Source organism: Tribolium madens, unplaced genomic scaffold (genome assembly GCF_015345945.1).
Source record: "Tribolium madens isolate multiple individuals breed KSU strain unplaced genomic scaffold, Tmad_KSU_1.1 Scaffold_96;HRSCAF=242;Tcas5.2_LG5, whole genome shotgun sequence".
NCBI classification, from domain to species: domain Eukaryota; kingdom Metazoa; phylum Arthropoda; class Insecta; order Coleoptera; family Tenebrionidae; genus Tribolium; species Tribolium madens.
In genome coordinates, this window is record NW_025401068.1 from 5451340 (window position 1) to 5467139 (window position 15800).

Here is a 15800-nt window from a genome sequence, read left to right on the forward strand (position 1 = left end):
TTAACAAAAATACAAGAACCGCCAAAGAACAAATCAGAAATGAGTTATATTTTACTTTGTTTTTTATATTATTTTGGGTCAGTTTTCTTTATACAGTCCAACAGAAATATTTTCATCTCAAAAACCTTTGTGTCGATCTTCGAAAACCTTCAGATCTTGATGAAAACTCGCCCTGTTTTGCTGCCTAAGTTTTGAGAAAAGAAGTTCAAATGCGAGTCAGTTAAAATGTATTTTAAGATCAATTTAAGACACATCTTGTGATAATTATGCAATAATTCAGCAACAATTTTAAATAAATTTTAAATCGGAGTTATTCCTGCAGAAAGCAAGAAAATTATTGTTCAGGTCAGAAAACTATGACGTGATAAAAGAAATTTAACTATTATTTTTGCTTGATTCAAGGTAAATAAACATTAAATTATTAATAAGTTGATTATACAGGGTGTGTCAGAACTCGCGCTCCAGAGAAAAATTTCAAGTAACTTAAGTACCAAGAACATGGAAAAAAATGTTTAAAAAATTCTATCTGTTAAAAATTTATGACATTTATTTTTTGACAATGGATTTTTATTTAGGTATGTATATTTAATGATACTGATGATCTTGTAAAGTCGCGGTCAATTCATGGTGGCCATTGAATTTATTGCAAAGTTGATAGCCTAGGGGCTAGGGCCTGACACCTCTAGTAAATATATGTTTTTTTTTTATAATTATTTAGTAAAGGTACAAAAATTTTGCCAATAAAAGCTACAAATAACATTAAACAATTACAATTTAGGATACAGCTTCCTTGTTTCATCTTCTAATATAGCCTGTAGCAAAAAAAACTTGGAAAATAATTTTTCCAACAGAAATAAATAGTCAAAGTGCAAAATTTAAAATCTCATAACTTCAAAAATTTTTTAACATTTTTTTTTGTTCTTGGTATTCTTATCTTAATTGGCTTTTTTTTCTGGGGCGCGAGTTTTGGCGCACCTGTATTAAACAAGTTATTATTATCTGTAAACTAGGCTAGTTAGTTAGTGTTAGTATAATAAAATAGGTAATGTATCACAAGACTGTTCCGGAAGTTTTGGAGCATTCCGTATATTCACATTGTAATTATGTACCTAACTGACAGTTAGGGGAAGGTGGGTTGGTGAGTCCACTATAATTTTATTTTACATAAAATTGTGTTCTTATTTGTGGTTTAATTTCCTGTATTCGAAGAGTGTTAAAACATCGTTGCAATAAAGCACAGTGTTGGTCTGGCCACACCGGCCACTGCCTCTTACAAACTGGTCGTGCAAATCATTCGTCGGCCATAATTATCCTTTTTGACATCTCCATCGCTCTAACAAATCTCTCTAAAATCTCGCACACACAATTTCACGGCAAATAACTTTGCGGAGCACATATTTCACAAATACAACAACTCACAAACCAGCGAAATAAAACGACGATGGGTGGTAGGGGGTCCGTTTGTCGTCGTGAAGGGGGGTCGTGCAACTTTTTCACTTAAACAAAACATTAGGGGCAGTTGTAGAAAACTTTGAAAATGTGCATTTGGGGGGTCTACGTAGGGGGTCTGATCTAGAAACGGATTCGATGTCGGGGGCACGGGCCCAGAATGGGACACATGGCAAAGGCCTACCGGGCAGCCACGAGCATATGCAACGAGACCGCCGATGCTAAAAACGCGCAATTGATTACTGAGACTGCAATTTGACAAATTGGTGGCTACAGAACAATGGGGAAACGAACAAAGTGGACTGGCTTTGAGGGTGGCACTGTATACAAGCTCTTTCACACAAAAAAAACTAAAACTCTGCTTTTATTTAGGTCATAACTTGTATCTCAGAAAAGTTCTGTTAAAAAATAAATAAAAGCCGAATTTGAAAATGCATACCTCTCCGGAAATTTCTGAAACATCGAAAGAATCAAGAAAAAGACTACATTGGGCGTGGTAAAAGTAAAAACGCTTAGGCACAAAAAAAGTATTTTACTCCATGGCTAAGGTGACCAATTTCAGAAAATTCGAAATCAGAACATTAATAAAAATAATTATAATAAATTTATTCCAAGCGTGCGATTCTCGAATCGCACTAAATATTTGATGCACTAGAAAATTTACCTAGATCGAGAGATTTAGAGTGATAACTGATTAATCGTATATTCTGGAAATATGATCGAAATCGCACATTAAGTCAATATGCTTTAGGAAAATGTGTACAGTATAATTTAAAGAAGGAGAATTATAGCGTTAGTAAGTAATGTCATTGATGTAGCCCAGAATCATCTAAATTTGATTTGAACAACAGAATATTGTGTGAAATCCGGTTTATCATACAAACTGTACTGTCTATTGCAGAAAATCCATTTTTTCACCTATAATTTATAAATGAAATGAACTTATCAAATGCTAAAGTAACTTTAAAAACTGTCTTTCATACAGAGGATTGGCTTATCGTCGAACTAATATTTTGCCCTACCAGAAGTTGATAAAAAAAATAATGCTGTTAGAACTTGTAAGGAGAATAAATATGTATGTGAGAAAATTTATATTTTTAAAAATCATTTTGGAAGGAATTTGAATTGAAATTTACTTTGATAGAAATCTTTGATAGAAGCGTTAATCCAGGAAAAATCTTTAAGAAAAAATTGTATTTTATCGATTAAATTAGAACCATTTTCTTTGTTTGGCAATAAGTTTCCTACTCCACAACACAAAAAAATATAGTATAGGTTTTACTAATGTATAAAAATTTAAATATAATAAGAGTATAGGATGCAAAATATTGACATGAAAAACAAAAGACAATTTTTTTACCCTAATCTAATAATTAACATATTAATTTATTGCAAACATTAAAAAAAAAATTAAGTAGGTATTTCTACGTTTAGTTGAGTTTTTTCACAAATGAAATGACGACAAAAAGAAAACTTTAAATTGAAGGACACTTTGTTTTCGCTGCAAATAAAAATCTCAAAAAACTGGACATTTAGGTGTGTTAGTYCTTAAATTGGGACAAATCAGGRCTCAAACGTAAAACAGAACAGGACGATAAAAACCTAAACATTTCCTGGCTAAATCAGGACGGTTGGTCATCACCTTATCCATGGCTTAAAAGTAAATTTTTTTCTTGTGACATTTTAWWTTTTATTTTTTTGTATATAAGAGAGKAACATGAAATTGAAAAAGAGAGGYACATGAAATTGTTAAGGTTGTATGTAGGTTATCAGAAGGACCTACAAATTGTTTTTTTTTTCAATTTTTCTTCCACATATCTGGTGACTTACAAAATCTTTTTTGTTTCTCTTATTTATTTTTTAACTTAATTAGAGCCGTAGTTTCGTCAGTAGTCAGGAAATTAACTGCTGGCATAGATTTTGGCGATAAAAACGCTTATTAAATTCCTGTTGGAGCGTTGGTCTTCTACAAAATCGAGGCGGGAGCCGGCGTCCCGTGGGGCGTCGTGTAGAGTCTCCACCCCGCGGCGTATTGTCTTGTGTCACACGTGCTGGGCCCCCTTCTGCTTTCTGGAGTGTCCTCCAGCGCCCGTGCGCTACCGGTTCCGCATATCGCGATTGCTATTCACCTGAGGGCCTTTATTGCCCAAATAATACGCACAAAAAACACGCACTTAAATAACAAAAATCGGGCCACGGAAAAATACCCAGACTTGATTAAAATATTGATTGTTTTTTCCGGTGTGTGAATAATTGACATGTTGTCTAATGGGAAAAAACAAACGACGAGGAATAATTAACCGAATTAGTGTATCTAATGATTTACTCAAGATTTATTATTCAATTACGTCGGCGGTGATGGAGGGATAATTACAAAGGGCGAAATGGTAATCGCCGGGTGCATAGACAACCAACATTTATTGAGGTTAAAAAATTATATGTTATTTACTAAAGAGTAATAAGTAGTGGGTATAAACATGCAAATTAAACAAAATAACATGCAACTGAAGGACTGGATAAGCGGTGGAAAATTTTTAGTACCACTTTGGCTGTGGTTTGTACACAGTTCAGAGCTTGAAAATCATTAAAATAATACACTGGGGGTAAGTTGAGTACATTTGCGAAAGTCTGAGATTTAGTTTTGATTTGTGGATTTTTTGCATGAGAAACGTAAATTAAAGTTATACACATAATAGACACATTTCACCTTTCATTACTTTTATGAAAAAGTCGACGATTGTTATCACTGAACATGCAAGGAAGTATTTAGACGTTTTATTTTCTTCTGTAGAGTTGTTTATGAATATGTTAAGATTTATTTCTGTTAATTATTTTTTTCATGTAGAGTAAGCGAACGAAGGTAGACAAATAAAATGTTTTTTTACCTAAATTTAAAACCAAAAACAAGTTCGTTTGAAAATTGTTGTTAACACCCTGTATAATAAAAGAACATAAATTTTGTTTCTAACCACAAAACAAAATTCCATTTTAGTTATTATCGGTCCAARACCGATAAGAACAAATAATAGATGCGATTGAATGTTGTAAAGTCGAGGCGTGAGCCGAGCTTTTATAATCATTCGAGTCTGTAATTTAARAACGTAGGCTTTTGCGGTCAGAGTTAGGTTGAAATCTAGGTCTTTTTGGGTTAGGCCGCATTAATTTTGAAAAAAAGGTCGACGTTTTATCCGCTCTTGTAAAGGGCATYTTCAGGATAAGAAAAGGAAAAAAAAGGAGGTTATGACACGGTAACTCAAAATCTRAACGATATCAGAGGCAAAACCATAACTTATGCATACATAAGTATGTTCATAAACTATTAAAACAATTCCACTAAAAATAATTTCTAAGTAACTATTGCAATTTAAACTTTTAATATAGGCAACCAATTTTACATCAAAACCTAGCGGTCTAAATTACAATAATTTGTTTTTAATACCTTACAATAAAACCCTTTAAACTAAGTCACCAGTACAATAAAACGTTTATCTAGCCCCCAGATGCCCCCTTTGATAAGCCCATTAAAAATCAATTACGGCCCAATTCCCGGTAAAAATAAAGATTAATTGACGCAAAAACACGAAGCCTCATCGCCCTCCATTTATTTACATTAAATTAAGCTTGTCTCGGCCGAAGAAAAATCAACCTAATAAGCACTCAATGTTAAACCTTCGACTGATGGACTAGTCGATTAAAAACACGCAACCACAATTAAAAGCCTCATATATCACCGTAATCTTGTCTGAAAATGTCACTCCACGTTATCATTTCACGACGACCATGCCTATCATTAAAGATGTCACATATGACGATGTAAAGTTTCAAAGGAATTTAATCGTTCAGGTTTACCGGAAGAAAAAAAGTGGACGCAGAATGTACTCGGAGAGTGGCATAAGACCGAGAAAGATTCACGGTTGGACACATCCGAATTTTTCGTCACCGGTTTTTAGAGTCAAGGATGAGTTTGCTTTAGCGTTGCCATTACGGTAAGTTTAGCGTAAATTTTTATGTTTCTGATTGTAAAACTCCCAAGAAGCGGCTCAAAACCGAAGAGAAACCACACAGAAGTTGCGAAAAATTTTCTAAAAGTTGTTTTACACAACGTTGAGAATTATTGTGATAAGAGTACGCTACATGGGTTGAAATATATCGGGGATACTTCACTCTCATTGGCTGAGAGGTGCCTGTTCTTTTAAAAAAAAAATTTCTTAATTGTATTTTTTTAGATTTTTTTGGTCATTGGCCTTTGTTTCAGCTTTCATTTTTGCCTGTTATTACATTAATAATGTTTTCGAAAAATGGAATAGTAGTCCGGTTTTAGTAGCCTTTAACCCGACTGATGCCACTTTTAATCAAATTCCTTTCCCATCAATTACTATYTGTAACATGAATCAAATAAAACGGGTCGAAGCTGAACGAATCCTGAACGAACAGTAGCAGACAAAGTAATGTGTGTCATACTTGAGTTAAATTATTATTTTAGAAATCCAATTGAGCGACAATTATTGAACGATTATTGCAACTTTAAGAATAATAGTCTTGAAACGTCCACCCAGTCACCAAGTTGGGACATTACCCAGAATTTTTTAATCCGGGTAAAACAAACCGGATCTTAGCTCGGAATAACAATTTTTTTTAGGTTGGTCAGACTTGTTCCGACACTATAAAATCATGCATTTGGCAAAACGACAAAATCAGTTGTGAGGAATATTTCAACAATGATTTAACAGACGAAGGCCTTTGTTGCTCCTTTAACCGTCTCCCTGCTGAAAATATTTTCAAAAATCCGTAAGTAGCAAATCATGAAAAAAATATATTTCAGAAGTAATTCCAGTAACGATTACACTTACCTCAACCATACATTTCCGAAACGAATTTACGACTGGAGTCCTGAAAAGGGTTTCAAAAATGACAACGACGGCGATTTGGGAACTATTCCCATCAGACCCAGCGGCTCGGGGACCCATCTGGGTTTGTCAATTGTCGTGGACGCCCAAACTGATAATTATTTCTGTTCCTCGACCAACAGTATCGGATTTAAAGTAAGAAATATGCAATTTTTGGTCAAAATAAATGTGAAAAACTGTAGATTATGTTATCGAATCCGATTGAGACGCCCAAAATTCAAGATTATGGTTTTTTGGTAAGTCCCGGAGTTGAGGTGCGGTATGTCATTCAACCGGAAATCCGGGAAGCAACTAGGTCGTTGCGGTACGTCGACGTGGGAAAAAGGCAATGTTTTTTTCAGGACGAACGTCCGTTGAGATATTTCAGGTAAGAAAAGCGGACATATCAGCATTGTTTTACTATTTTTCAGGAGTTACACGAAACGGAATTGCAGACTTGAGTGCCAGTCGAATCACACTTTAAGGAAATGTGATTGCATCCCTTATTACTTACCAAGTGAGTTTTGCATTTTTTGAATTTTTTTCATGTTCTTAGAAAATAAAAATGTTCCTGTTTGTGGCAAACGGGACGAGAAGTGTACAAGTCAGGCCAAAGGTGAGGTCTTTTAAAATATTTCGTGTTTTAATTGGGTCTTGCAGAGGACATGGAACTCATTTATGGGAACGGGTATTAAGAAAAAAAGAGTTTAGTCATTTTTTTTTTATTTATTTCCAGTTCGAGTTGTAATTGTTTGGCAAGTTGTTACGAAATGAATTATGAGGCAAGCGCAACTTCCAGTACGTTGTACCAAATCTCAAGAAATCAGAATTTGGAGAATGTGACTAATGAATATTTCGTGTACTTTCATTTCACGATTTATTTCACTATTTTGAAATTATTTTTTTTAGGAAGAACATGGCCGTGCTTCATTTCTTTTTCAAAGAAAGTCGATATCGACGACAAATTAAGAGTGAAATTTACGGTTTCACTGAAGTTTTATGTAATCTCTAACTAAGTAAACAATTTTTTCTGAAAGATTTTTTTCAGCGAATGTTGGCGGCCTTTTAGGTCTTTGTCTCGGTTTCAGTATTTTAAGTTTGATTGAAATTTGTTATTATTTGAGTTTGAAAATATTTTGCGAGTTTATACAAACCCGGAAAAAGAAACAGAAAAATAAGGAAACAAACGAAAATTTTAACAATAGTGTTATACCATTTGTGAGATAGCAAGGTCAAGCAAGAATGATTTTTTTAAAGTTGGCGCAATTACTTTCAGTTTTCAGAACCGGCTTGCACTGATAAATAAAAAGTTATTTCAGCCCACAAAATGTCACTTATATGGTGTCAATGAATTACACATACAATATTTCAAAAATAAAAAAATATAGTGTTCCATTGGTGGCATTTTCGTGCAAAAAATGTGGTCATGATGACATTTGTTAAATACAACTAATAGACCTGATGTAAAAACTACTCCACTCCTATAATCATTAAAAGAATTACAGGGTGTGCAACGTATATTTGTCCACCCAGTATATCAAAGGATGTGTTATTGTCAAGATTGAGACTCCTTTACACATACTTACGATTATTATTTGGCATAATAATAAAACAATAAATATACAAATAAAATTTAAAAATAAAATGTGTTAGTAATTTAAATCACAACCATAACAAAAAATAATTTTTGACCATCAAAAATATATTTCGTTATAAACTTACAATACAGGCTGTGCCTCGACTCGAAATCATCCAAAAATAAAACTAATAATAAAAAATACAAGAGAATAAATTTAATTCAACTGATAATAGCACCAGCACTTATTAATCTTCTCGTCCGAGACTAGAAGTTAAAGCAACTAACCTAAACAAATCGGAAATAACCAAAAAACAACTCAAACATGTACATCTCCATTACTATGACTCTCCTCGAGCTGTGTATGAACATGAACTTCATCTAAATTATCACAAACGCGTCCGCTTTCTTCTTCAGATCCTGTTGTTGAAGAGTTACAACTTTGATAATCTCCATTGATGCTATGATGATCGGAGGCCGTGACAAAATTAGCAGCTCCCGATTGTTGAGAGATAGAGCGAACAGCCCGACGGAACGGATTCTCGCTCTGTTGCTGGAAAGTGCCCCCTTCTGTGCCCCTATTATTCGAGTTAATAAGAGGGGTTGTATCATCGGCGTCCGAATCGCTGTCAGAGTCGTGTTGGGGCTCGTCGTGCGCGAACACCTTGCGCTTACAGATGGGACACACGCGCCGGTTCTTGGTCAGCCAAGGGTCGATGCATTTCGTGTGGTAAACTGCAAAAAAACAAATTCAAAAACAATACCAAAAAAATAAATAAATACCGTGATTGCATGGAAGAACTCTCAGTTTCTCGCCCTCGATATAATCATCAAGACATATGGCGCACGTCTCGTACGGGTCCCCCTTTTGGTATTTACAAATCGGAATCTTATTAAGCGTCGACGTCGGCAACCGGTGTCTCCTCTGCCTCCTCCTGTCTTTAATACACTTCACCACTAGGAAGATGATCATTACAATAAAACAGATCCCGACTACGATCGCAAAGGGGATCAGCAGATGCGTCTGAATATTAAACGGGGATTCTCCAGTGATCACGATGAAATATTTCGGATCAGCGAAGGTTGTTCTCAACATCAAGCCGGAAGATTCACTGACAAATACTGAAGGAATGTTAATTCCGGTGTCGTTTTTCGCCGACATTGGGACGAGTTGGTTCGAGTGGACATTGTGGACGACGACGGCGTCGTAACCGGCCCCTTGACCCATACGGACCTTCTGCTCGAAAGAACAATTCAAAACGTCGTTATAGCGGGGCATTAGGACGATCCATCGACCTGTTTCGTTCTCTACGTCTTTGGGGGGCGGCTTCAGGGCGCTGGTGCAGCCGTCAGGAGGGTCGGCGTTCACCAAGATACCGCGAACCACTGAACACAAACAAACAAAAGACTGACGTGAAAAAATGTTACTTGAGCAGCAGCTGCTATCAAGTGACCTCAAAGATGAGATTACACTATTTACTATGTTATCGGGAATGAACCGAATTTGGTGAAACTAAAAATTCTGTAGACCAAGAATAGCATATACTCGTTTTCATATTAATGTGCATCGAAGTAGTCGTTGAAAGGGATCATTTTAAGGTGGCAACCATGCGAAAATTCAAACAATCCTAAACTCAATTTTCCCTAAAAATTATTTTTTCAAATAAATGTAGCAAAAAATAGTTAAAATTAACAACGTAATCAACATAGGATAGGAAACATAAAGATTTTTGTTATTATTGATGTGATTAAATTTTGTGTAAGTCGGACTTTTCATTTAGACTCATTTAAACTTCTACAACCTACTTGATGCACATTAATATGAAAAAGAGTATAAACAAGATATTTATTATATTTTACCCCAGTGTTACATATCTACATGACAAATTTGTATAAACCATAGGTTAACCCATAAAATTTTTGAAAAAAAAAACTCGATCATTATTATTATTGAGCAAAAAATTAAATATAGACATGACGATATTATTAAGTTACACTCCCACAATACAAAACAATAATCAAAGCTGTGACTAATTCATCCGTTTCAAAGCATTCAATAGGAATTTTACAAATTTAAAAAAATCTAGATAATTTGATTGTTTAGTTTGTAGTTAAGTCATTAAAATAGTAATAAAAACGGGGGAAATACTCAACTAATCTTGTATAACGTGTTGCATAACCACTTGTTTTTTGCCAAAAATTAATAAAATTGTTGTGAAAACATGGATTTAAAGTTTATAATGTTTAATTATAGCAAAACATGCTTGTGATAAGATACGCTATCTTATGACCTAGTGTTGTATCATAATGTTTACCTCCATCTGACAATTTCTTCCCAAAACTGGCAGGGACATCTTCAAATTCGTCAAAGTAGAATTGCGAGTCCTTAAACACGAGCTTGATTAGAGATTTTATTGGCATTTTTGATGTACTTACAAAACGTATAGCGTAGATTTCAGCCGAGGTGTAGTGGAGTACGCACAGCAAGCAGATTAACTCCGGTTTCTTCATAACGTTATTTATATAAAAATCCAACTATCACATAATTTATCGCCAAGTAAAGTTTGTTTGGTCAAAACAGACACCCCTAAAACGGGCTTTTAACTGGATTTATCATAATAATGTGGGAATTTATGGAGATAATAAGCAATCCGATATTGTTATTGTAGTAGGATGCTTAATTAATATATGTCAAACAGTCAACCTTCAAATTACGTCTTTGAAAATAAAATAATTAACGCACTTCAAGTCGGGCGACATGCAGGGATTTTGGGGTCGGCACCAGGGGACATCGGATTCGAATCAATTTGATGACTGTTAATTCTGATTAGAGTCCGTAATTAAGAAAAATCTTCGAAAAAATAAACACCAGCACTTTTGAGAAACGATTTTTTGACATTTCTAGCATAGCTGACAGACAGTCATGCCAATTAGAATGAAAATCACTAAAATGTGTCAGTAATGTCAATTACGAAATTTTAAACCAATTAAAATAGATTTTAATGGACATAAAATGCAATATTGTTGCGTAACATGATTCAGGTTACTTGGAAGATTAAACATTTGCTCGTATTGGTGGCGTCTCTTTCTATTCGTAAGGCAAAGTTTGTCGGAAATTTTGTAGGTTATGTTTTTCCCCTTGTTGCAGTATTGTTGATTTTTATTAAGTATAATCGGCAAAAGTCGGCCGAAAATGTATACAATTTACACTTATATCAAGACCAGCTCGAGTACAACAAGAACCTTCTTAAAGAAGCCTCTGAAAGAATACAAGAATTGGAAAATAAAATCTTAGCTCTTGAGTCAAGGGTACCCAGAACGTACCCCGAAGTAAAGTTCCTAAACTACCTCTCGAGAAAACGTATTTTGGTACAATATATTCCCGGTTGTGTTTCAATGAATAAAAACGTTTTGTAGATAACTGGCGGTGCCGGTTTTGTGGGGTCACACCTTGTAGATAGATTAATGCTCCAAGGTCATGAAGTCATAGTCGCTGATAATTTTTTCACGGGGCGGAAACGCAACGTTGAACATTGGATAGGTCATGAGAATTTCGAATTAATTCATCATGACATAGTGAATCCTTTATTTATTGAAGTTGACGAGATTTATCATCTCGCGAGCCCCGCTAGTCCTCCCCATTACATGTATAACCCCGTCAAAACGATTAAAACTAACACCTTGGGTACAATAAATATGTTAGGCCTTGCTAGAAGACTGAACGCCAAAATCCTAATCGCCAGCACTTCAGAAGTGTATGGAGACCCAGACATTCATCCCCAACCTGAAACGTACTGGGGACACGTCAATCCAATAGGTTGGCAACAATGTAGTTTTGTCCCTAAACTTTCACAGTTTTGTAGGCCCTCGTGCATGTTACGACGAGGGTAAAAGAGTCTCAGAGACTTTAACTTATGCTTATGCCAAACAGGAAAACATGCAAGTCCGGGTCGCCCGCATCTTCAACACTTATGGCCCCCGAATGCACATGAATGACGGGAGAGTCGTCTCTAATTTCATTCTCCAAGCGCTACAAAATGACGTAATTACGATTTACGGGTCTGGGGAACAAACTCGATCGTTTCAGTACATTTCCGATTTAGTCGACGGGTTGGTAACACTGATGAATAGTAACTATACTCTCCCAGTGAACTTGGGGAATCCCGTAGAACATTCAATTAATGGTAATTGCTTGGAAGTTTTGAAAAGGGTCTTAATGATGATTTTTAGAATTTGCGTCAATCATTAAAGATTTAGTGGGCGGTCGAAGCAAAATCAATCATTTGGCGGAGGTGGAGGACGATCCGCAGCGACGCAGGCCAGACATCACCCGCGCGAAAAAATACCTAAACTGGGAGCCAAAAGTGGATCTCAACACCGGCCTCCAAAAGACTGTTGACTATTTTAGACAAGAATTGCACCGGTTTAAGCACTCACAAAGGAATAAGTTTTTACCTAAATTGTGATAATTATAGTTTTTAATTGTTTTAATAAAAATTTTAAAATTATGGGGATTTTTTCGCGTGGTACGACTGTCATGTGTTGGACCAATCAGAATGAACCACGAAACGTAAATTTGTTGTATTCGTGTATGTCACAAAATGGAATAATATTACTTGGAAAGTGGTTGTAAATAATGTTAAAGACAGTACAAATGGTACAATTAATGGAAACGACACATAGAAACCTCTGGTTGAAGTTAACACCGTATTTAGCGTTATTTATCTTTATTGACCGTAAGTTGTCATAACCTCAAAAATTTGCAATAATTTCAATTTTTCAGTTTCGGAATGTATAAACCAAGCCGAAGTTGACCGACATTTAGAGCTAGGGAAACAATATTTAGCTAAAGGCCAGTTAGGGGACGCTTTGAGTCATTATCATTCGGCAGTTGGTAAATATTTTCCCCGACTTTAATAAATTCTTCAACTATCAATATATCTGTTTCAGAGGGCGATCCTCACAATTATTTAACATATTTCAAACGAGGCACTGTTTATCTCGCTTTAGGCAAAGCGAAAAATGCAATCAGCGACTTTGATTTGGTCCTGGAGATGAAACCAGATTTTACAGCGGCTAGAATTAGTAGAGGAAATATTCACTTAAAACAGGCCAATTATGACTTGGCACAATTAGATTTTTATAATGTGGTAAGTGGCGATTCATGTTTTTAAGAAATGGTTAAGTACGACAAAAATTCTAGTTAAAAACAGATCCCTACAATCAGGAAGCTAATGATCTAATTGCGCGGATAGACCCAGCCAAAGAACGAGTTCGTTTGGCCGAGTATTATTACGCTCATGACGATTACATAAACGCAATTAATTTAGTCACAGAAGCTCTGGAGACAAGCCCCTGGGCCGCCCAATTGTACGAACTTAGAGCTGAGATGCATATGAACAATGGTGAAGAAATGGCGGCTGTCAGTGATATAAGATCAGCCACAAAGCTTCAAAGTGATAACACTGAAGGTTACTTCAAGTTATCGCAGTTATTATACAAGTTGGGTCACGCTTCCGAGTCCCTCAAATCGATAAGGGAATGTCTTAAACTTGATCCTGAACACAAAGATTGCTTCCCCTTTTACAAAAGRATTAAAAAAGTGGAAAAATTTTTGACTGAAGCTGAGACAGCTTTAGAGAATAAAAGTTATCARGAGTGTATCGACGCAGCTTTAAAAGCCGAAAAAAACGAGAAAGAGGTTCAAAATGTCATTTATCATGCCAAGCGTTTGTTGTGTGCTTGTTATTCAAATGATGAGCAGTCTGATGACGCGATAACAGCCTGCACTGAAGCTCTAGGTATAAATGATGATCCAAATGTTTACTGTGATAGAGCGGAGGCGTATTTACAGTCAGAACTGTACGACGACGCCATCAGAGATTACAAGGCGGCTTTAGAAATGAATTCGCAGTTTGAACGGGCGCGGGAAGGGCTCAATAAGGCCGAAAACCGGCAAAAACAGTCAGAACGTCGCGATTATTACAAAATCCTAGGTGTTAAAAGGACAGCTTCCAAGAGGGAAATTACGAAAGCGTACAGAAAAATGGCTCAAAAATGGCATCCTGACAATTACCAGAATGATGAGAAAATGAAGAAAATTGCCGAGAAGAAATTTATTGATATTGCTGCCGCTAAAGAGGTCGGTTTAATAAAAGAAATAAATCCTGGTATGTGCTAACGTTGGTGTTTCTAGGTTTTGACAGATGATGAAAAGCGAAGACAGTTTGATAATGGTGAAGATCCTCTTGATCCTGAATCAGGACGAGGAGGAATGCCCAACTTCCATCAGTTCCACACTTTCCACGGAAGTCCGTTCCAATTCAAATTTCATTTCAATTAACTTTTTATTTTGTGTTTTCGTCTGCAAAGTAAAGTCGGCAAAACTCAGGATAAGTGTGTGATAAAAAATCCAATCACGGAAATTGCCAGAACAAGCTTATTTAGTTATTTTTGTGTAAAAAGGGACTGATATCATGTACATAAATTAAATGAGTAGTTTTTACCATTTGCCCTTACATTGTACATATTTATATGATAATAAAATATTTATATTACAATTCCCTTCCCTCTCTTCTATGTAAAGACTCCATTGYGATTTATGAAAACAGCGCAGTAAGTGACTTGTGGGCACTCTAAATGTGTGTATAATTGRTTGCATACCAATCTTTTGCTTTGTTAGGTAWTGATTAAAGGTTGGTAGTCCTGCGCAATTCTTCCTSATTGGATGACATTACGTCTGTCATTCTTTTTTGACAGAATTGCATTTCGGTAAGTTAAGTTTCCTCAATTTAATTAAATTTCATGAAAATGGGGCCATTTTTGTTGAAAATAACTCAAAATCCCGCTCAGTCACGATTTGCGTGACCCAACCGTGTGTTTTTCTGGCCGGATTGTGTCATTTCCGTTCAGATAAACCTGGATTAACCTAACTTGTTTACATGTGTGTTATTTTGCAGCGATGGCAGACGCAGCAGCGAAGAAGCCTAAAGCGACCAAAACCGCGAAAGAAGGTGCGGAGAATGTAGCACCGAAAAAAAGGATTCATAAGAGACATGGAAGGTTATACGCTAAAGCGATTTTCACGGGTTACAAACGCGGTCTTCGCAACCAACACGAAAACACCGCACTTTTGAAAATTGAGGGCACGAATGCCAAGCCTGATAGCTGGTTCTACGTTGGAAAGAAGTGCGTTTACGTGTACAAAGCTAAGAACAAGACTTGTGTTCCTGGAAAACCGAAATCGGTGAAAAGTAAGGTTAGAGCCATCTGGGGTAAAGTAACGAGACCGCATGGCACCAGTGGAGCCGTCAGGGCCAAGTTTAAGAGGAATTTGCCGGCAAAGGCTATGGGACATCGCATTCGCATTGTAAGTAGGGGGTTTTATGAGAGAGAATGGGTTTTGAGGTTATGTTTGCTGTGATGTTTAAGACATTTGAAACCTGAATTTTCATTGAAAGAGAAATTTAACTGAGCACTTATCACATAAATAACTAATTCTTCTTCTGTTACGACACGTAGTGATTAGTTTAATTTTTTTGTTGCAGATGTTATATCCCTCCAGGATCTAAACTTTTTACATTGTAACATAAGTTATAAAAAAATAAATCAATTTTTATTGATAATCTGTCTGTTTGATTGTCCTTTTGGCCAGTAATTTTTAAAACAAATGGTGTATTTTCTGTGCTAGTAATAGTAGTGAGAAATTATATTGTCTCCCAATGAACAGACTGCTCAATTTTTTGTTTACTTTTTTTTTTTAAATAGATATATTTGTTGTGTTCGCTGGAGCTGGAAGAAAATAAGACACATAGATTTTCTCTTGCTCTTTTGCGCTTTTTAGCAAAATATTGAAAACAGATGAAAGTAAGTGATACAAAGGGTCTACA

General features: G+C 35.8%; 5 protein-coding genes across 5 annotated transcripts; 4 read left to right on the plus strand and 1 right to left on the minus strand.

Moving 5' to 3' along the window:
* Positions 1-5262: 5262 nt before the first annotated feature.
* LOC123012633 (pickpocket protein 28-like) lies at positions 5263-7958 on the plus strand. The gene is made up of 14 exons (XM_044410673.1): positions 5263-5435; positions 5483-5629; positions 5676-5882; positions 5933-6044; positions 6089-6237; positions 6284-6491; positions 6539-6723; positions 6767-6852; positions 6892-6951; positions 6996-7023; positions 7072-7194; positions 7245-7336; positions 7384-7566; positions 7619-7958. Exons 1-13 carry the CDS (start codon positions 5323-5325, stop codon positions 7560-7562), a joined length of 1689 nt encoding a protein of 562 aa, XP_044266608.1. The 5' UTR covers positions 5263-5322; the 3' UTR covers positions 7563-7566; positions 7619-7958.
* A 58-nt stretch (positions 7959-8016) lies between these two features.
* LOC123012636 (E3 ubiquitin-protein ligase RNF13-like) lies at positions 8017-10845 on the minus strand. Its single transcript, XM_044410676.1, has 4 exons — positions 10348-10845; positions 10227-10296; positions 8695-9297; positions 8017-8646 (listed from the first exon to the last, which is right to left on the minus strand). The coding sequence occupies exons 1-4, from the start codon at positions 10420-10422 to the stop codon at positions 8231-8233; spliced, it is 1164 nt and encodes a 387-aa protein (XP_044266611.1). The 5' UTR covers positions 10423-10845; the 3' UTR covers positions 8017-8230.
* On the plus strand, positions 10842-12437 carry LOC123012635 (UDP-glucuronic acid decarboxylase 1). Its single transcript, XM_044410675.1, has 5 exons — positions 10842-11005; positions 11060-11280; positions 11329-11728; positions 11775-12095; positions 12142-12437. Exons 1-5 carry the CDS (start codon positions 10945-10947, stop codon positions 12375-12377), a joined length of 1239 nt encoding a protein of 412 aa, XP_044266610.1. The 5' UTR covers positions 10842-10944; the 3' UTR covers positions 12378-12437.
* A 13-nt stretch (positions 12438-12450) lies between these two features.
* Positions 12451-14471, plus strand: LOC123012634 (dnaJ homolog subfamily C member 3). Its single transcript, XM_044410674.1, has 5 exons — positions 12451-12647; positions 12695-12805; positions 12862-13061; positions 13115-14053; positions 14108-14471. The coding sequence occupies exons 1-5, from the start codon at positions 12548-12550 to the stop codon at positions 14252-14254; spliced, it is 1497 nt and encodes a 498-aa protein (XP_044266609.1). The 5' UTR covers positions 12451-12547; the 3' UTR covers positions 14255-14471.
* Positions 14472-14566: 95 nt separating this feature from the next.
* Positions 14567-15536, plus strand: LOC123012977 (60S ribosomal protein L35a). Its single transcript, XM_044411237.1, has 3 exons — positions 14567-14682; positions 14871-15280; positions 15459-15536. Exons 2-3 carry the CDS (start codon positions 14873-14875, stop codon positions 15480-15482), a joined length of 432 nt encoding a protein of 143 aa, XP_044267172.1. The 5' UTR covers positions 14567-14682; positions 14871-14872; the 3' UTR covers positions 15483-15536.
* Positions 15537-15800: the final 264 nt, after the last annotated feature.